We start from the raw sequence: 22522 nt of genomic DNA, 5'->3' as shown, positions 1-22522 counted from the left end.
GACGACTGATTTTCCCGTTATTTCCTGATCATGGCAAGGAGCACATGGCGGGTGTGACCGGTCAGCAGGGGATGCTCACTCCTCCATGGCACCTGATCCCACCTCTGATGTTTCAGAGAGCTTTCTTTGCTCTGTTCCTATTTTGTATTATTTAATGGACTTTGAGATTGAATACTGTTCATTATCTCCATATCCTTATTATATTAGAATCTTGTCGGGTTACGTAGGTAATTCAAATCTTTATTTGTAGGAATAAAATATTGTCTTTCTATCAGATCTAATTTCAATTGCATAATGATCTTTAAAATCTTCTTTAAATTATACAACTCTTTATACATCTTCAAGAAGAATAGCATCATACTCTTTTTATTATGACTTTTTTCCAATAATAAAAAAATCAAATTAATCTTCTACACTGATCTACATTATATATACAACATGTTCTAATATGACATCAGGCGAGGTATCAGATCTCAACATGTGAAAAGTAAGGATTAGCAACTTACTAATGGATCTTTTAATCTTCCCCCGAAAAATCGAGGGAAATCACTTTCAATCCAGTATTTATCTTCACAATTATAGGAAAGATTCACTAACACACTGTTCAAGAAATGAATTGAGAAATTTGTGCCATTTGATCATTTATCAAATAAAAGAACATTTGGCATTACTAATCAATATAAAACATATAGCTACATGTACATTGTGTTTACATTTTTAATATGAGTTACGGCTTTGCTGAAATGAAAGAAGACCTGATAATAGTCTCCCTTACATGATTTGACTGGTCTTTCTCAAGTGCCTTCTTCAAGATTTTCGTTTGACTCTTCTTCCTTTCCAAATTTCCATTTGAAGGGTTTGTTTTCAGTTCAAGATCATGCTCATGCTGAAAATACTGATGATGATCCTGACAGAAATGATGCTGCTGCTTCTGATGATGGAAATGATGATGAGGAGGAGGATGGAAATGTTGATGATGAAGATGAAAACGCAAATGCTTCTATTGATGATGAGTAAGAGGATGGAAATGTTGATGATGATGATGATGAGGATTGAAATCTTGATGATGAGGATGAATATGCTGTTGATGATGAGGATGGAAATGTTAGTGATGATGATGAAGAGGATGAAGATGGAAATGCTGTTGATGGTGATGAGGAGGAGGAGGAGGATGGAAATGTAGCTGATGATGAGGATGAAAATGTTGATGATGATGAGGATGGAAATGTTGATGATGCTGAGGATGGAAATGTTGATGATGATGATACTGAGGATGGATATGCTGCTGATATTGCTGATGATAACCTGGTAGCATACTTTGTCTGGTAACTTCCTGCTGAGTTACTAGGGATCTTTGGAATTTTTTTATACCTACAATGTACAAGTTAAACCTGTGTTGAATTTCCTATTTTGGTACATAATATCTATATTTTTTTTGGAATTATAATACTATATTACAACAGTCCCTGAAAAGTTCTACTTTCCCAACTGAACGGTGAACGAATGCTGAACGAACGATGAACGAACGGTGAACGAACGGTGGATGAACGATGTGCGAACGCTGAACGCAACTTGGTCAACGATGTGTGAACGGTGAATGGTGAGTGAACGCAGAACGCGAATGGGGCGCGAACGCGAGCGCAAAGTGAACGGTGAACGAAATGGTGAACGCAAGATGATCGATTTATTCGGAATGCCTCCGATCTTTTCCTTGCATTGAGATAATTCTAATTTTATGTGCATAAATATAAATAAACAATAGATAAATAAATAAACAAGAGGCCCAAGGGCCTTGAATCGCTCTTCTGATAAATTATACAACCTATCACTTGTATTTGAAGCCTCTAACCCTAAGTATTCGAACCCAGGTTGCATCACCTGACAAAGTTTGATGATTCTTAGCCAATTAGGACTAATTTTTAGTCTTCATTCTTGGAAAACACAAAATGCATCAACTGACAGAGTTTTATAATTCTAAGCCGATAAATACCTAAGATACTTAAATATAGCCATAAAATGTCACCGTGACCTACTTTTTGGTCAACATTCTCTGAAAAACCCAAGATGCATCAACTGACAAAGTTTGATGATTCTAAGCCATTAAGTAGCGGAAAAACCAGGTACTTAAATATAGCCATAAAATGTAGGTCATCGTGACCTACATTTTGGTTGACATTTTTAGAGTCCCAAGATGCATCTGCTGACCAAGTTTGATAATTCTAAGCCAATAAATACCTGGGATATTCAAAAGTAGGTCACCAGGACCTACTTTTTGGACGAAATTCTCCGAAAACCCAAGATGCATCAACTGACAAAGTATGATGATTCTAAACCAATAAGTACTAGAGATACATAAATATAGCCATAAAATGTCAAAAGTAGGTCACTTTGACCTAATTTTTGGTCATCACTCTCCAAAACCCAAGATGCATCAACTGACAAAGTTTGATGATTCTAAGCCAATAAGTACCAGAGATACTTAAATATACCTATAAAATGTCAAAAATAGGTCACTGTGACCTCCTTTTTGGTCATCACTCTCCAAAAACCCATGATGCATCAACTGACAAAGTTTGATGATTCTAAGCCAATAAGTACCAGAGATACTTAAATATAGCCGTAAAATGTCGAAAGTAGGTCACTGTGACCTAATTTTTGGTCATCACTCTCCGAAAACCCAAGATGCATCAACTCACAAAGTTTGATGATTCTAAGCCAATAAATACCTAAGATACTTAATTATAGCCATAAAATGTCAAAAGTAGGTCACTGTGACCTACATTTTGGTCGACATTTTTCAGAGTCCTAAGATGCATTGCCTGACCAAGTTTGATGATCGTAGGTTTGAAGGTAATCAAAATATGCCTTTTAAACAATTTGAAAACACAAATGCCTCTTAAATTCTAAAAGTAGGTCACAGTGACCTACTTTTGCTTAAATATGTTTTTACGTCCCAAAATGCAGCAACTTACAAAATTTGATGATTCTATCCCTTTCAGTGCCTGAAATAATGAGATTAAATGTTTTAAAAAGGATAGGTCATAAAGTTCAAAAAGTAGGTCATGGTGACCTACTTTTAAGTTTACGTTGTTCAAGGGCCCAAGATGCATCAACTGACTAAGTTTGATGATCATAGGCCTTAAAGTGTCCAAAATATGCCTTCAAATCAATTTGAAAACAAATACCCGCAAATTTAAAAAAGAAGTCTCTGTCGAGACTGAAGCTCTACTGGTTTGTACTTATAGCAAAGGAAGAGAAAAGTACTAAAGCAATTGGGAATTGAAACTTTACAACAGCAATAAATAGAACAATGATCCTTGATAAAGTCTCTTTATGTTCTTAGTGTAGTCTACTTGTGTGCCAAGTTATATTGAAATCAGACCAAAACTGTAGGAGGAGTAGCATTTTGAAACCATTTTACAGAAATTTCTATTTTTAGTAACCACGACAACAACGTTCAAGGAAATCAAAATCCGATAAATCTAATTATGTATCTTGGTGCAGTCTACTTGTGTGCCAAGTTATATTGAAATCAAACCAAAACTGTAGGAGGAGTAGCATTTTGAAACCATTTTAATGAAATTTCTATTTTTAGTAACCATGACAACACCGTTCATGGAAATTAACAAGAGGCCCATGGGCCTTATAGGTCACCTGAGCATTATGCAACAACTTTCCAGTGATTGAATTTGATTCATGTTTTAAGCCAGATGCTATGGCCTTCATAATTTTGAAAGAGGCACCATTGATCATCATGACAATACACTTAGCAGTTGCTTAGTTTGTTTACTTAATACCCATATGCAGGGTAAGGGAACAAAAAATGCATTTCAACTAATCAGTAATATTCAGCAATAATCAGCAGTGCCCGTACCACACATGAACCCCTGACCCTTAGGCCTTGATATCTGATTAATACCAAGGAGCAGATTTCAAACCATTCATTCATTTTCAGTATATAAGTACAGCCCCCCCCCCCCTTCTATGATACCCCTGACCCTATAGGGCCTTGAAATTCACAATTCTGGAAGATATGGGCCCTTGTCCAGCATAACTATATAGGTAGTTCATCTGCTTAATATCCTGGAGCAGAGAAGAAAATTATCAAAGATTTAATGTATTTTCAATAGAGCCCCGTCCTAACACCAGTACCCCTGACCCTGGGGCCATAAAATTCAAAATTTTGATAGAGGCACTCTTGCTCATCATAACTATGCACTTAGTTAGTTTATTTAATACCCAGGAGCAGAAAAGAAGATTTTCAAAGATTTAATGTATTTTCACTATATAATCAATAGAGCCCCGCCCTAACACCAGAACCCCTGACCCTGGGGCCAAACAAATTCACAATTTTGGTAGAGGCACTCTTGCTCATCATAACTATGCACTTAGATAGTTTATTTAATACCCAGGAGCAGAGAAGAAGATTTTCAGAGAATTCATGTATTTTCACTATATAATCTATAGAGCCCCACCCTAACACTAGAACCCCTGACCCTGGGGCCATAAAATTCACAATTTTGGTAGAGGCACTCTTGCTCATCATAACTATGCACTTAGTTAGTTTATTTAATACCCAGAAGCAGAGAAGAAGATTTTCAGAGAATTCATGTATTTTCACTATATAATCAATAGAGCCCCGCCCTAACACTAGAACCCCTGACCCTGGGGCCATAAAATTCACAATTTTGGTAGAGGCACTCTTGCTCATCATAACTATGCACTTAGTTAGTTTATTTAATACCCAGAAGCAGAGAAGAAGATTTTCAGAGAATTCATGTATTTTCACTATATAATCTATAGAGCCCCGCCCTAACACTAGAACCCCTGACCCTGGGGCCATAAAATTCACAATTTTGGTAGAGGCACTCTTGCTCATCATAACTATGTACTTAGTTGGTTTATTTAATACCCAGAAGCAGAGAAGAAGATTTTCAAAGAACAAATGCATTTTCACTATATAATCAATAGAGCCCTGCCCTAACACCAGAACCCCTGACCCTGGGGCCATAAAATTCACAATTTACGGAGAGGCACTCTTGCTCATCATAACTATGCACTTAGTTAGTTTATTTAATACCCAGGAGCAGAGAAGAAGATTTTCAAAGAATTCATGTATTTTCACTATATAATCAATAGAGCCCCGCCCTAACCCAGAACCCCTGACCCTGGGGCCATAAAATTCACAATTTTGGTAGAGGCACTCTTGCTCATCATAACTATGCACTTAGTTAGTTTATTTAATACCCAGAAGCAGAGAAGAAGATTTTCAAAGAATTCATGTATTTTCACTATATAATCAATAGAGCCCCGCCCTAACACCAGAACCCCTGACCCTGGGGCCATAAAATTCATAATTTTGGTAGTGGCACTCTTGCTCATCATAACTATGTGCTTAGTTGGTTTATTTAATACCCAGGAGCAGAGAAGAAGATTTTCAAAGAAATAATGCATTTTCACTACCTACTTATTTAGCCCGCCCTAGCACTAGAACCCCTGACCCCAGGGCCATGAATTTCACAATTTTGGTAGAGGACTCATTGCTGATTACAATCATGCAAACAGTTTGACTGCTTGATGTCCAGGTGTAAAGAAGAAGATTTTTAAAGATTGCATTAATTTTAGTGGTTTTGGCCCCACCCCTCAGGCCCCAGGGGGGCAGGGATCATGAAATTCACAATTTTTGTTCCCCTTCACCCATAGATGCTTTAGGCCAAATTTGGTTGAAATTGGTTCAGTGGTTGCAGAGAAGAAGCTGAAAATGTTCAAATGTTAACGCACAACGCACGACGCACGACGACGGACGAAAACAGATAGCAATAGGTCACCTGAGTTTACTCAGGTGACCTAAAAACCGATACACAGAATTTTGTATCTTAGTGTAATCTACTTGTGTGCCAAGTTATATTGAAATCAGACCAAAACTGTAGGAGGAGTAGCATTTTGAAAGAAATTTCACAGAAATTTCTATTTTTAGTTACCACGGCAACACCGTTCATCGAAATTAAAAATATAAATAATTATGTATCTTAGTGTAGTCTACTTGTGTGCCAAGTTATATTGAAATCAGACCAAAACTGTAGGAGAAGGAGCATTTTGAAAGAATTTCACAGAAATTTTTATTTTTAGTAACCACGGCAACACTGTTTAACGAAATCAAAAACCGATACACAGAATTATGTATCTTAGTGCAGTCTACTTGTGTGCCAAGTTATATTGAAATCAGACCAAAACTGTAGGAGGAGTAGCATTTTGAAACAATTTTACAGAAATTTCTATTTTTAGTAACCACAACAACACCGTTTATCGAAATCAAAAATCGATATAAATAATTATGTATTTTAGTGTAGTCTACTTGTGTGCCAAGTTATATTGAAATCAGACCAAAACTGTAGGAGAAGTAGCATTTTGAAAGAATTTCACAGAAATTTTTATTTTTAGTAACCACGGCAACACTGTTTAACGAAATCAAAAACCGATACACAGAATTATGTATCTTAGTGCAGTCTACATGTGTGCCAAGTTATTCTGAAATCAGACCAAAACTGTAGGAGGAGTAGCATTTTGAAACAATTTTACAGAAATTTCTATTTTTAGTAACCACGACAACACCGTTTATCGAAATCAAAAATCGATACACAGAATTATGTATCTTAGTGTAGTCTACTTGTGTGCCAAGTTATTCTGAAATCAGACCAAAACTGTAGGAGAAGTAGGAGCATTTTGAAAGAATTTCACAGCAATTTCTATTTTTAGTAACCACGGCAACACCGTTTATCGAAATCAAAAACCGATACACAGAATTATGTATCTTAGTGTAGTCTACTTGTGTGTCAAATTATATTGAAATCAGACCAAAACTGTAGGAGAAGTAGCATTTTGAAAGAATTTCACAGAAATTTCTATTTTTAGTTACCACGGCAACACCGTTTATCGAAATCAAAAACCAATACACAGAATTATGTATCTTAGTATAATCTACTTGTTTGCCAAGTTATATTGAAATCAGAGCAAAACTGTAGGAGGAGTAGCATTTTGAAAAATTGTTTACAGACAGACAGACGGACAGACAGACAGACAGACGGACAGACAGACGGACGGACGAAATCGCATTACTATCGCATAAGCTCTTCTGGTCTCTGACCAGTAAATTTAAAAAAGTAGGTCATCGTGACCTACTTTTGAGTAAACATGATGTGAAGTCCTAAGATGCATCAACTTACAAGATTTGATGATTCTAGTCCTTATAGTAAGCAAAATATAGACATTTTCATTAATTGTAAATTTAGGTCAACTTTAAAGTGACCTTGAGACCACGCCCTTTGCCCCAGGGTCATGCCTTGAACAATTTTTAATCTTCAACTTATCCTGATCCTTGTATGTAAGTTTGGTGAAAATCTGCCTGGTGGTTCTGGAGAAGAAGATTTTTTAGCAACCAGTACTTTTGGTTTTGTTTTCCTGATTATCTCCCCTTGTTTTAGGGTCCCAACCCTTATTTTAGTATAAATGGTAGCCTTTGGGCCAAGGATACCCTGTGACAAATTTGACACTGATTGGCCAAGGGGTTCTTGAGTAATGGCCCATATTCTAAAAAGTTAACGCACACTGCACACCGCACGACGCACACCGCACAAATGGCCATAGCATTAGCTCTTTGAGCCTTTGGCTCAGAAGAGCTAATAAATGGAAAAGTAAATAAATAATAAAAACATTTTGTTCTGTACATATATGTACGTATGTTTTTAATCGATATCTTTATAACACGATTTAAATAGCCGCAAAACATGTGCATTTGTTTCCGAACGCATGTACATTAAATAAAAAATCATAAAAATATGCCATTCTTTTCACTAATAAAATGCTGTGGACTTCTAAAGATAAAACTACTACTGTAACATTGTACTTGTATAATAAATTAATTACATTGGGCCGGAATTAAAAATATCTTTGTTTCCCCAAACCCGCCCCAAATTCTCAAGTTGAGTCGGTAGGTAGGTAAACAATTTTCTTTTTGTGACAGCAGCTCAGCTTTGAAAATATATTTTAAAATTTAATGGAAATTTACCGTTCTAAATAAGAAAAGTACGAAAGAAAGCGATTTGTGAACAAAATGCTAAGAACATATGTATCAAACATAGGCCGTTTAAAAGCAAATTCCTGATAAACTGTTATTCAATTGAACTTGTGAAATATCTCAAGCCAGGGAACATTTCTATAAATCGAATTTAAAAGATAAGATTCTCAAATACGCAAAGATCGAACATCTGAATATATATGTTCATACCTTCAATCAGCCTCCAGTGCTTATGGACAATAAATAAGCTTTCTTGGGGGGCATGAGATTTCCAGTGGTTCTAGAGCATTTAATTAAGAAGTATGTGGCTAATTTGAAGTCGCGGGTTCAAATCCCAAAAGAGGAACGTTTAAAACGGTCCCCCGAAAGGGCCTATAAAAACTTATGTTCTGTGTCGCAAAATATGTTGGTTCAAAAAAAAGGGCTGAGTACGTCTGGAGCATTAGGAAAATGTTCAAATGTCGTCCCAACAAATCTCGAAGGAATTTAAAGCAAAGAAACAACCAATATTCAATGGCCTTATTAAAGAAAAATACACTGGACGTCTCAGGAAGCTGAATCATGATTTCAAAATTATTTGGAAAGAGTATGTAAACAATAATTAATTAAACCAAGCGCAATATACAATTGGTCAATATGCTATATTCAATGTCATAGTCACCAAGTTAAACCCATAAATAAAGGCATGAAGAAAGGACATCTACTACTATTTATCAGGAAAAATATGCAGACATATTTACAACAACTCCTAATATAAATTCTATAATGGCATATAGTAAACATACGAGTATAGCTGAACCTCAAATTAAATAAAATTCAGTGAAATTGAATGATGTGTTCACTAGGTGGGCCCCTCACCATTGTTTTATGAAGACCTGATATTTTTTAATCACATTTGGTCGCCATTTTTTAACAAGTGCTTGAAAATCACAGTAGAATAATGTCAGTTTCTGATAAAAACTGATTTTCATGAAATTATTTTTTATGAAACTTGGTTAACAATAAAGAAAATAATTGAATCATGTTATTAAAAAAATCTTTCCAGTCGGCGTGATTTAATTATGTCGGTCGCGTTAGGGAAAACAAAGGTATATTTTATTTTGGCCTTGTACGCGGTTGAAACAACCATACACGTATTTCCAGAGCTGCCAACATTCGGAAATGAAAAATAGTAAGGCATGGTTCGGGGACCGCCTAAGCCCCCTGCCGCTGAAGATGTTTTGTAAATGGACATGCAATCAGAGCAATTTGAGGAACTTTTTCATTTTGTTTACTTAAAAACATTGACATGAATGCGATCGGCCATATAAAACCGAAACGACGATACAAGCAAGCGATGTATGGATTATGAATATTTGATTATAATAGTAGAAACTATAGGCGACCAGTTATGAAAATCCAAAATTATAAACTTTGACTGAGAAAAACCAAAATCGGAAGAATATAGAGATATATCGTAAGGCGTATTTTGGATGCTCATTTCGTAAGACTTACGCCAAATTCGTAAGGGTTGGCAGCTCTGTATTTCCGTGCCAAAGCAATTCTGAGTAAAAAAAGGAATTATTTTTTAAATTCACAATTATCTGTTGATGTTGACTGTTATCGTACTGCATAAAAACTCGGATTACTAAAATTCTGATGCAAAATATTCTATATTTATGTTTTTTTTATATTCTTTTATGACTATTATTTGAGCCAACTTCTTCATGTATCTGTAGACATTTCCTGGCCGTGATTATACTCGGACAAGATGATGGAAAGAGGCATTGTAACAGATTAAATTTTCGAAACTAAATAAGTAATGTGCTTTCATTGATTTATTGAACAGAGAAATGTAAGAGAGAGTAGGAGGGAAAGATAACCCCCTCGGTTCTCATATATCTGTCGTATCAAATAAAATTCTTCATTTTTTTTTTTTTAATTTTTTGTACTAAATGTTCCAAGCAGTAAAGGAAATGGAAAGAAACATTAAAATTATTTGTAACTGATTAAATTTTCAAAACTAAATAAGTTATGAGTTGTCATAGTTTTTATTGAACAGAGAAATGTACGAGCGAGAGAGAGAGAGAGAGAGAGAGAGAGAGAGAGAGAGAGAGAGCGAGAGAGAGAGAGAGAGAGAGAGGTAATCTTTTTTTGATTTCCATCATCAAGTAAACACAGTTCACAGGGGTTCCCTGTTAATTCTAGCTATTCCCACTTTTTGAAAATCAGGTAGAAAAAGGCAAGATTTCATGTGGGAGTAGGTGGAATTTTTGTGTAAACAAATAATTAGCTGAATAAACATGTCATTACTGTGAAAACAGTAATTATTTAACCACTGTTAGACTATGGGACAGGTAAATTTGCTATTTCAAATTAAACCAGAAGTCTCTGTCGAGACTGTAGCTCTACTGGTTTGTACTTATCAAGAACCATTTCACTATTCTATGTATCTTAGTGTAGTCTACTTGTGTGCCAAGTTATATTGAAATCAGACCAAAACTGTAGAAGGAATTTCCCAGAAAATTCTATTTTTTGTAACAATGGCCACATTGTTCATCGAAATTAAAAACCGATGCACTATTCCATGTATCTAAGTGTAGTCTACTTGTGTGTCAAGTTTTATTAAAATCAGACCAAAACTGTAGAAGGAGTAGCGTTTTGAAGGAATTTCACAGAAAATTCTATTTTTAGTAACCATGACAACACCGTTCATCGAAATTTAAAACCAATGCACTATTCTATGTATCTTAGTGTAGTCTACTTGTGTGCCAAGTTATATTGAAATCAGACCAAAACTGTAAAAGGAGTAGCGTTTTAAAGGAATTTCACAGAAAATACTATTTTTAGTAACCATGGCAACCCCGCTCATCGAAATTAAAAACCGATGCACTATTCTATGTATCTTAGTGTAGTCTACTTGTGTGCCAAGTTATATGAAAATCAGACCAAAACTGTAGGAGGAGTAGCGTTTTGAAGGAATTTCACAGAAAATTCTATTTTTAATAACCATGGCAACACAGTTCATCGAAATTTAAAACCGATGCACTATTCTATGTATCTTAGTGTAGTCTACTTGTGTGCCAAGTTATATTGAAATCAGACTAAAACTGTAGGAGGAGTAGCATTTTGAAGGAATTTCACAGAAAATTCTATTTTTAGTAACAATGGCAACACCGTTCATCGAAATTAAAAAACGATGCACTATTCTATGTATCTTAGTGTAGTCTACTTGTGTGCCAAGTTATATTGAAATCAGACTAAAACTGTAGGAGGAGTAGCGTTTTGAAGGAATTTCACAGAAAATTCTATTTTTAGTAACCATGGCAACACCGTTCATCGAAATTAAAAAACGATGCACTATTCTATGTATCTTAGTGTAGTCTACTTGTGTGCCAAGTTATATTGAAATCAGACCAAAACTGTAGGAGGAGTAGCGTTTTGAAGGAATTTCACAGAAAATTCTATTTTTAGTAACCATGGCAACACCGTTCATCGAAACTAAAAACCGATGCACTATTCTATGTATCTTAGTGTAGTCTACTTGTGTGCCAAGTTATATTGAAATCAGACCAAAACTGTAGGAGGAGTAGCGTTTTGAAGGAATTTCACAGAAAATTCTATTTTAAGTAACCATGGCAACACCGTTCATCGAAATTAAAAACCGATGCACTATTCTATGTATCTTAGTGTAGTCTACTTGTGTGCCAAGTTATATTGAAATCAGACCAAAACTGTAAAAGGAGTAGCGTTTTGAAAAATTATTTACAGACAGACGGACAGACAGACGGACGGACGCCGGACGCATTACTATCGCATAAGCTCTTCTGGTCTCTGACCAGTAGAGCTAAAAATCAGACTTTTTACTTATATTTCAATGAGAAATTAGACTTTCTCAAATAAAAATAGCAGATAAATTATTTATTTTTATTCAATATTGTTATTTGCAAGTGGGAATAGCTGGAATAGAGATTTTTAAAAAGTGGGAATAGCTAGAAGACACCTTCACGGAAAGTCCGTGCTAGTAGCGTGCCGGAAGGTCCGTGCTAGTAGCGTGCTTGACCTGTCAATCAAAATCATTCGACACAGTGGAGGTGTGAAAATCGCGTTTCATCGGACATGCCGAAGGCAGAGAGTCACTCAGTATTCCAATATGTTTTAATATTTTTCCTATCATTTCTCAATTTGATTTTTGCAGAAAAAATAAATAAATTATTGGAATATATATAAATCGTGGAAATACTAAAGTTTTAATTGAATTTGAAACATATTCTCTGCCAATTTAAAATACTACTGTCGGCACAAGTTTATTCTAAAATACTTTTGTTTAATGACTGTTTAATGTTGGTTTTAAGACAGATTTTTTGTGTTTTAACACAAATTAAATATTAATTAAAATATACTGAAAAAAGTCAATAAGAATTTTATTTCGGGAGAAAAAACAGGGGGGATCTTAATTATACTGAATTGCAAACATATATTTAAACATATGTTAGGTACAGTAAAGGAATTCGAAGGAGTTTTCCTTCTCTAATAATAGACTATTTTAAACAACTGGTCTTTTCTAAAATTTTAAAACCACACCATCAATTTAATTTTCCTTCTCTAATAATAGACTATTTTAAACAGTTGGTATTTTCTAAAATTTTAAACCACACCATCAATTTAATTAACTGAATATTTGCAGTACCATTCATAATTCTCAAACCTACATGTAGCTATCTTCGGAGTTCCGAATGAAAATGAAGACTGAACGATAAGTGAACGGTGAACACAAGATGAACGGAAAGTAAACGGAACGAAGAGCGAACGGTGAACGTTTTGTGAACGGTGAACGCGAGCGCATGGTGAACGGTGAACGCAATAAAGTGAACGAAGAGCGAACAGTGAACGCACGCTGAACGAACGGTGAGCGAACGGGAAAATGGGAAAGTAGAACGTTTCAGGGACTGTATATTCAAGATATATGGCCAAATATCTAGGTTGAAAAGTGCCGAAACTCCCCGAAATGAGAATTTACTGGTAATATGCACATTTAAACATTGTTTCCTAAATTTTTGACTAAATTCTGTGCAGCAGTGTATGAGGAGTTGCTCTGACAATAAAAACAGGACTGGTGGAGTGACTGACAGAAATATTTCACTGATTTTACTAAAAGTGACTATCTTTTGTGATTTTTCTGATTAACTGAGAGTATGTTTTCTGATTAAGGACATACGCAACGTACCTTACCCACTGATAACTGTTCTAGATATTCTTAATTTAAGATTATAGTGCCATCGTATAGTCATAGACAAAAATTCAGCATGCATTACCAGGGTTTTTATGAAGATATCAAATTATGAAAATTTTTTGCATTATTCAAAGTTTTAAAAATATACAAAAATTACAAAACATTAATTCCTAAATTTTTCCCCGTCAAATTTGTTTTAGAAGAGGAGTATAAATCCAAATATAGACATTAAAAGTTTTGCATACAGGCCTTTCATTAAGTGGAACACTTAAACTCAAGGGAAGAACCCAATAATGTACAAACTACGTTGCGTATGACCTTAACTGTACTTTGTTGATTTCCCAGACTAGCTTATTTACTTCTTTTTTATGATTTCACTGACTCTGACATTATTTTATGATTTCCTAGATAAACGGACCCTTTCTTAAGTGATTTCCCCAAGTGTCTTTCTTTAGCGAGTTGAGTAAGTACTGTAGATCACTAAATTTTCGCGACACCTTATTTTCGCGAGATTGTCATCGACTCTTGATTAGGGAGACAAAATTTTCGAGAGTTGTGGTTATTGCTTTATATATTCTTAAGGAATACTATTATATGCGAGAATTAAATTTTCGCGAGCACATTGTCTCGCGTAATTACGCGAAAATAAAGTTCTCGCGAATAAAAAGGGATTTACAGTACTTTCTTTGTGATTTCTCAGATCGATTGAGTTACTTTGTGATTTCCCCTTGGCATGCTAAGATCCCTCCTCTGGTAAAAAGAGTAGTCTTTTTGAGGGCCACAAAAAATATAAATCCAAAACTTTTCAATGTGATACAGTAATCTTTTCAAGGTCATGTATTTAAATTTAACTAGAACTGTCCAAGAGGGACGAATACCCCCCGCTGGGTTTTTCAGAGAAGGTGCCAATTTAAAATTACTTTATGGATCTAGAGGTGTTTACTATTTACTTACAAAAATTTGCTGTGAAATATAATCCATTGTAACATTTTTTTTTATTTCATCTGCAATAAAGAAATATATTGCAATTATGTATCATGACACTCTGCAAACTGATTGTTTTAAAAAAAAATCAAAATGATTATACAAAATCAAATTAATCTTTATATCTCAAATTCATTTTGAAAATAAAGAGCTGGTCATCCAGTAATGAAGTGCTTTGACAGACAATAAATTACAATTAGGAGAATAAGAGAAGAGAGATCTTTAATTCTTGTGCCTTATTCCCTGGAGATTAGATAACACACACACTTGATAAGAGATATGCCTTAACAACTTCAAACACCAAACTCATTAATTTATCTTTAACTGGATGCATGTCCAGTCATTATTCCCAAGAGACAAATGAATTCACATTATCTTCTGTGTAATGTAAATTTCAACACTTGATGATGTTTCCTTTTTTAGTTGGAAGTTTAGTTAGCAGCTGTTTAAATATTATATTAAATAAACCGATAGAAGTATTTAATACTATGACAGTTGTAATTAATTAATAAATAATTGTCATTTCGTATTTACTTATTTTTCCACATGTTTAAAAACGAAATGCCGATTTCATGAATGACTGTTTAAAGCCATATATGGCGTATGTACAATGAAAATTATTTTACTAATATTATGAAAACTCATTATTTGTATCATTACTTTATATAAAGATAGAACTTTTTTGTAAATTATAAAATCTGAAGTCAATTGCGTTATAAAGATATCAAAATTTAATTTGGATTCTCGGAATTTTCTCCGATACGGAAGAAAATACAAAAGATTCAAATGACACATTACAGAGAAGATGAAATCGTATTTTTAGATAAAATGAGATGTTCTCTATGTTCAGAATTGTATGAAAAGTTTTAATTTAAATGTATTAAATATATTTCTTTACTTAATTTTGTATTTTTCAAAAAAAAAAAAAAAATAATCAGTTACGCCATATATGGCTTTAATAAAACACAAATTGAATTTTGATAATTATTATATATCAGTCTTTCATAGCAATTTAATATTTTATGAGTATAATGTAATAAATTAAAAAAAAAAATGAAATCAAAAATTCGATTTTTTACTGCAGGAATGTGAACTCATTGATTTCAAATAATATTGATTATATTCTGTTTGATTTCCGTAGGCGGATTATTTATCTTGATTTTGATTTAATAATAAAATTTGCCGATATACTCTACTAACAATTATTGATAATTTTTTAAAGATTTTTTTTTATCTTACGTAAGCATTATCTAAAGGAGGAAAACCGGTAAATGGGCGGGGGTGGGTGGGGGGTAAATGTTATGTCTTAATCTATTTCTATTCTCTTTCTCTTTTTACATGAAGCTTGTCAAATAACATCAGTATACCCATCATACTGTAAAATCTTTCATTTTAAAACCCGACCAGAGGTATGTAAATAATAGATGTCATGTGTACATTAATTAATAGGCCGTAGGACTTTGAGGCATTTGACTTTACATTGTATTCAATGTACCGGTAGATCGATTTTTACACTGGCATTCAGCTATATTACGAAAAAATGAAATATCTGGGATGAAATAAAAACTTCTCTATTTATAAAACAAATAATTATTCATGATTTACTTCTAAGCCCTTCTTACATGATATTCATGAAAAAGACTTCAAAATCAGTTCTGTTTATTTTACCGTTTACGACTAGAAATTCAGATTTACACATAAAAAAAAGAAATCCGCTGACATATAAACTGTACCCATAAATATTTACAGACCCATTTTATTTAGAAAAAAATAATAAAACCCAGTTGTAGTTTTCAGGTGTCATCAAGCCGTGAACTCAACATGTACATATATCAAAACAGGTTTTCAGTTGCCATGCACTCGGGGTCCGTGATCGCTTTGTAAAAGACCTTGATCACAGTTGAAAGTCGGAAAGAAGATTCCAATACATTTTTAAGGGGTGTTAATCTGCGCACACATTTAACAAAAGATTTAAAAGAAAAATAAAATTAAGCATTTATTTAACCTAACATTAGATTAAAAGTTACAAAAAAAATGAAAGACTGTACTAATAATTTGATTTACCCCCCCCCCCCTTTCTAAACATGTGGCCGTCAGTGCATGTAAATTAATAAACAAATTATAAATCCATTTATTTGAAAATAATGAGCAACGAGTATTATGTACTAAAAAGTATTAAATGACACATCATTTCAATCTTTCTTTCATGTACAGTAAAACTCATTTAGTACGAACACGGATATAGCGAATTTATGGATATAGCGAAGTCATTTTGAATCCCAAACTATATAAATTTAATGAATTTCTTATACGGTTATAACAAATTACGGATATAGCGAAGTGATTTCATAGGTCCAAGCGACTTCGTTATAACCGAGTTTTACTGTACTTCAAATGTAAAGACAAGAGCGGAGCCCTGATACATTTTTGCTTTAAAGCCATATATGGCGTAACTGATCAAAAAATATATTTTTAAAAATACAAAATTAAGTAAAGAAATATAGTTAATACATCTAAATTAAAGCTTTTCATACAATTCTGAACACGGAGAACACCTCGTTTCACCAAATAATACAATTATATCTTCTCTATAATGTGTTGTTTAAATCTTTTGTATTTTCTTCCGAGCCAGAGAAAATTCTGAGAATCCAAATTAAATTGTGATATCTTTATAACGCAAATGACTTAGATTTTGTAATTTACGAAAAAGTTCTATCTTTATATAAAGTAATCATACAAATAATAAGTTCTTATAATTTTAGTCTAATAATTTTCATTGTACATACGCCATATACATGATATATGGCTTTAAATAAAAAAAAATAATGATACCAGTACTTCTTTCTTTCTTTGAAAAAAAATACTTAAGAAGCCATTATCGCCTTGATAGTAAATTGAATATTTCAATGTCCTTAAAATTGTTGTACAGAATTGATAAATTTTAACACATTTTCTTTAAAAGGAAAAGAAAAAACAAATAAATATTATACATGTACATTACCGTGTAATTTCATTTTGATGTTCCATTTTTTAAAACTCCTTTTTATTACTCCTAAAATATCACAAGCATATCTAATTCAATAATCAAATACTAATACAATTTGACATCCTGACCCATCAATAGCCATATTTAAAATGAAATGACTTCCGAATGAACCTTACACGATTCTCGCACGAAAATCACATTTCTCACACGGTTCTTACAAGAAAGTCGCACGTTTCTCACATGTTTCTCGCACGCTCGCTACACGGTTTGCACGAAACGCTTTGGAGCTTACACGAAACGCTGCATGGTTTAAACGAAACGCTACACAGTTTGCACGAAACGCTGCACGGTTTGCACGAAACGCTACACGGTTTGCACGAAACGGAAAGCGCACGAAAGTTACACACTTTTTTGGGGTAGTAGCACGTCTCAGGGTCTGTACATTTAAGTTTTAAAATTTGATCATTTTTTATATCTTTATACTGAGCTCTTCTTTTAAAGAAGACAGAAATAGTCTGAAAATGGCCGCTACCCCCCCCCCCCCCCCAGCCTCGTTAAGTGTCTTTTTGAGTGATATCTCCGAGTAACTGAGTAACTTACTTCAGTGCTGATACTGACTCACTGCAGATCTCTGACGAATTGTTCTTCAGTTTATTGGCAGCCTTAATCCTCATTCTTTCTTCCGCCCGCTTCCGTTTATAGGCGGCCCTAGTCTTCTTTCCTGTCTCCGCCCTATTAGCTTTAACGGCCCTATTGTGCTCTTCCCATTCTTCTGCAGACTTTTTATTCCATTCCTATTAAAATCAATTGAGTATAATAAATCCTTATAATAAAGCCAACATGCTTAATAATGAATGGATGCTTACAACAAAGTGATTTTTATTCCTTCAGGTTTTGAAACATGCCGTTAAAAAAGGACGGGGAATGGGAAAAGTATTATAGTATTGATTATCAGTGATAATCGGACTGGCTTAATCAATCAATAATCTTTTTTACTTAAATGAAACTAGAGGTACTGAGCAATGAGCTCACTAAATAGTACCCCCGCTTTCCATAGTGTCCATGTGTTGCTATTGCTTTACGGTAAAGTGTAAAGAGGAATAACTCTGTCATATCAAATTTTATCCATAAGCTTCTATATATTAAACTTCATAGGATATAACTAGAGGTACTGTGAGCAATGAGCTCACTAAATGATACCCTCCGCCTCCCATATGATTATAATGGCAAAGTCCATGTTTTGTGGTGGCCGGGAAACCCAAAATATTTGTCGGATCAAAAAATAAAATAGGAGGTGCACAATGGCAATAAGTAATAAAGATTCTGTGAAAGTTTCATTAAATTTCACTCAGTGGTTTAAGAGGAGTTGAGGATAAGAGATGGGTACCCCAAAGCGTAACAGACGGACGGACGGACGTACAGACAGACGGACGGACGGACGGAATTAACGATTACTATATACCCTCCCGCTTTTCAAGCGGGGGGTATAAATATAGAATATGATGGCAATGTAACGTTTTGCTATGGGAAACCTAAAATAAGTGTCGAATAAAAAAGTAAAATAGGAGGTGCACAATAGCAATATGTAATAAAGATTCTGTGAAAGTTTCATTAAATTTCACTCAGTAGTATAAGAGGAGTTGCGGATAAGAGATAAAGCATAACAGACGGATGGACGGACAGATGGAAGGACGGATATACCGATTACTATATATCCTCCCACTTTTCAAGCGGGGGGTGTCGTAAAAGGCGACTAAATGGGGCGGTCCTTCAGATGAGACCGTATAAACCGAGGTCCCGTGTCACAGCAGGTGTGGCACGATAAAGATCCCTCCCTGCTCAATGGCCCTGAGTGCCGAGCACAGGCCCAAATTTGCAGCCCTTCACCGGCAATGGTGACGTCTCCATATCAGTGAAATATTCTGGAGAGGGACGTTAAACAGTATACAATCAATCAATCAATCAAGCGGGGAGTTATAATAAATATAGAAAAGTTAAACTTCTGCAGATCTCTGTTCCACTTTTACAAAAACAAGCAAGAAATATTCTATTCCAAGAATATTGATTAATTTTTCTTAAATGTTTGTCGTTCTATAGTAAAACCTCGCAATATTGTCAAGCTATTAGTCTGACTCCATATTTAAAATATCAACAAGGCATGGACTTCTAATTACGGGGAAATCATAAGAGTAAACAGCCCTGCGTTTTATCCATAGCTCTCCATGCAATATGTGTGTTCTTGCTAACAAAGTTTCACTTATAAACTTACCCTTTTATCAATTGATCTCTGGAGCGTGCAATGTCTATTCAGTGTTTGTACTAACATAGTTTTACTGTAAAAACTTACCATTTTATCCATTGCTCTCTGTGCATTACCTGTGTTCGTGCGAACAGAGTTTTACTATATTTAATTTACCATTTTATCCATAGCTCGGTGTTCATGTGAACAGGGTTTAACTGTATAAACTTTTTTATCCATTGCTCTCCATGCAATATCCATGTTTGTGCTAAAGGAGTTTTACTGTACAGTATAAACTCACCGTTTTATCCATGGCCCTCCACATTGCTCCCACTAGTCGACCAAAACTTCCAAAGTCCAGACCCGGGTGCTGCTTCCTAATCTTTTCTCTGTTAGCATTAATCCACAGCATGTAGGAGCTCTGCGGTCTTTGAAGCTTCAAGAAGAAATTAACAGATTTAGCTTCCAAGAAGAAATAAACAGTGTTATTTAGCTTCCAAGATTGAAATAAACAGAGTTATTTAGCATTGAAGAAGAAATAAACAGTGTTATTTAGCTTCCAAGAAGAAATAAACAGTGTTATTTAGCTTCCAAGAAAAAATAAACAGTGTTATTTAGCTTCAAAGAAGAAACTAACAGTGTTATTTAGCTTCCAAGAAGAAATAAACAGTGTTATTTAACCAACATGGCATTATGAATAGCAATTGTTCCATGATGCAAGCAATGTAAGTTGGTTGAAACTAATCCAATGGTTCTAGAGAAGAAGTTGAAACTATGAAAAGGTTAGACAAATGGACAGACAAACAAAGGTTGAAAGACTCAATCAAACTCGAAGTTCAAATGGAACAAAGTAACTAAAATTGATATTGTTAAAGATCTTTCTAGAGACATCTATACCTTTCTCTTTTGTTTTTGACCACTATTTTCCTGCTGATGTCCAGTCTGTCTCACTGAACCAGAAGAAGTCTGCTTTTCTTTCTTTTTCAAAACACCTGACTTGGGTGAAATTTTCTTTCGTCTTGCACCTGCCTCAGTTGAAATTTTCTTTCGTCCTACATCTGCCTCGGATGAATTTTTTTTTCGTCGTGCACTTGACTTCGGTGAAATTTTCTTTCCTCCTGCATCTGCCTTGGGTGAAATTTGGTGCACTCCTACAGCCGAGGCAGACACAGATTGGAATAACTCAGAATCCTGGGGACAGGCCAGAACTGATTGACTGCTGACCTCCGACGATTTCTTCCTCCGTTTTATTGCAGCCCTCCTCCTCCTTTCCTCCAACTGTTTAGCTCTGGACTCGTTCAACTTTTTTTTTTCCTCTGCGAACTTTTTATTCCATTCCTATCAAAATCAAATGAGTTCAGTATATCACTTTTAGAGCCAGCATGCTTATTATTAACTTGTTTCACAGGTTTGCTGACATTAATAATGATAATTAAAACTGGGTTTGCAATTTATTAGGGCTGGATCAATATATCGGTAATCGGTATATATCGATATTTTTTAGCAATACGATAACCGATACAGAGATGGTTGCGTATTGCTCGATTATTTCAACGTTTAATTAAGAGAAAGAAAAACGTGAAAGTGACTAATATTACGAACGACTTATCTAAAGTCGGTTAAACGCATGTAAACATGTCAAAAGTGTAGGGTCGCTACGTAAAAGTCGGCAGCAAAAAGGCAAAATATAATTATATTTGTCAACAAGAAGTCGCAAGTTCTGGTGGAACAACGAGCCTATATATTATTACCCATCTCAGACGGCATCGCAACATTGACCTGTTTGCTACTGTGAAACTTGGAGGCAATTCCGGTAGGTCAAATGGCGCGTCGAAAAAAAAGTCATGGAATGTAAACCGATTATAAGATGTCAATCAGAATTTTTAAGTCATAGTTTATTTTAACTCAAAGCAATTTGGTAAAATATTTCATATGCCATTACTAAATACTTCAACGAATACGACGTCAAGTGAAGTATCAACACAGTCAAACAGGTCAATGTTGTGATGTCGTCTGTGGCTTCAGAACGAGTATTTAGCACCAGTGGCAACATATTTTGCATGTACAGGGGCTTGTCTAAAACCTAAGTGGATCGATGCCTTGATTTTTCTGAAGAAAAATATGGGCAACTAACATAAATCTGTCATACACTAGTCCATTCCAAGAGAATAAATAAAAAACAAGAATTTAAATTGTTTAATTGTTGTAAATTTATGCTTTAATCAAAAAACACTATCACCTCTTTAAAAAAAAAAACATGCAAAAAATAGTGTATTCTCATTTGTCTGTATCGGCAATATGTATCGCATATCGCACCTCTGTATTGCAATATGTATCGTATCGAAAAAATTCTTTCAATACCCAGCCCTACAATTTATTAGCTGCAGATCTGTAGAGTTATGGTTTTATATTTTGTCTTTGACCATAATGCTGCAGATCCTGTAATGCAAAAAAGGTGCAATTTATGGCGCAATATTTTTTGCACACTTTTAGGGAGAATTTTACTTTCAAGCATTTGTCAATCAACTACTTTTCATGGTACTGTATAAATTGAACGGTCTATCCGTAAGTCTCAATGCAATATCGGTGTTCATGCTAACAGAGTTTTACTGTATAAATTTAATGGTCTATCTATAGCTCTCAATGCAATATCCGTATTCATGCTAGCAGAGTTTTACTGTATAAATTTAATGGTCTATCCATAAGTCTCAATGCAATATCCGTGTTCATGCTAACAGAGTTTTACTGTATAAATTTAATGGTCTATCCATAGCTCTCAATGCAATATCCGTATTCATGCTAGCAGAGTTTAACTGTATAAATTTAATGGTCTATCCATAGCTCTCAATGCAATATCCGTATTCATGCTAACAGAGTTTAACTGTATAAATCTCATGGGCTATCCATAGCTCTCAATGCAATATCCGTGTTCATGCTAACGGAGTTTAACTATATAAACTTACAGTTTTATCCATAGCTCTCAATGCAATATCCGTATTCATGCTAGCAGAGTTTAACTGTATAAAT

At 34.5% G+C, this 22522-nt stretch overlaps 1 protein-coding gene across 1 annotated transcript; it reads right to left on the bottom strand.

Annotated features, from left to right (window-relative positions):
* Positions 1 to 330: 330 nt before the first annotated feature.
* On the bottom strand, positions 331 to 22497 carry LOC134260125 (uncharacterized protein DDB_G0271670-like). Its single transcript, XM_062742705.1, has 5 exons — positions 22459 to 22497; positions 20393 to 20833; positions 19797 to 19931; positions 17857 to 18050; positions 331 to 1371 (listed from the first exon to the last, which is right to left on the bottom strand). The coding sequence occupies exons 1-5, from the start codon at positions 22495 to 22497 to the stop codon at positions 882 to 884; spliced, it is 1299 nt and encodes a 432-aa protein (XP_062598689.1). The 3' UTR covers positions 331 to 881.
* Between the last annotated feature and the right edge of the window lie 25 nt (positions 22498 to 22522).

This window comes from Saccostrea cucullata, unplaced genomic scaffold (genome assembly GCF_032062105.1).
Source record: "Saccostrea cucullata isolate Sc308-1 unplaced genomic scaffold, CSIRO_AGI_Scuc_v1 ctg2696, whole genome shotgun sequence".
Taxonomy (NCBI): domain Eukaryota; kingdom Metazoa; phylum Mollusca; class Bivalvia; order Ostreida; family Ostreidae; genus Saccostrea; species Saccostrea cuccullata.
Note: the sequence above shows the minus strand (reverse complement) of the source record. Positions and strands in the feature narration are given on the sequence as shown.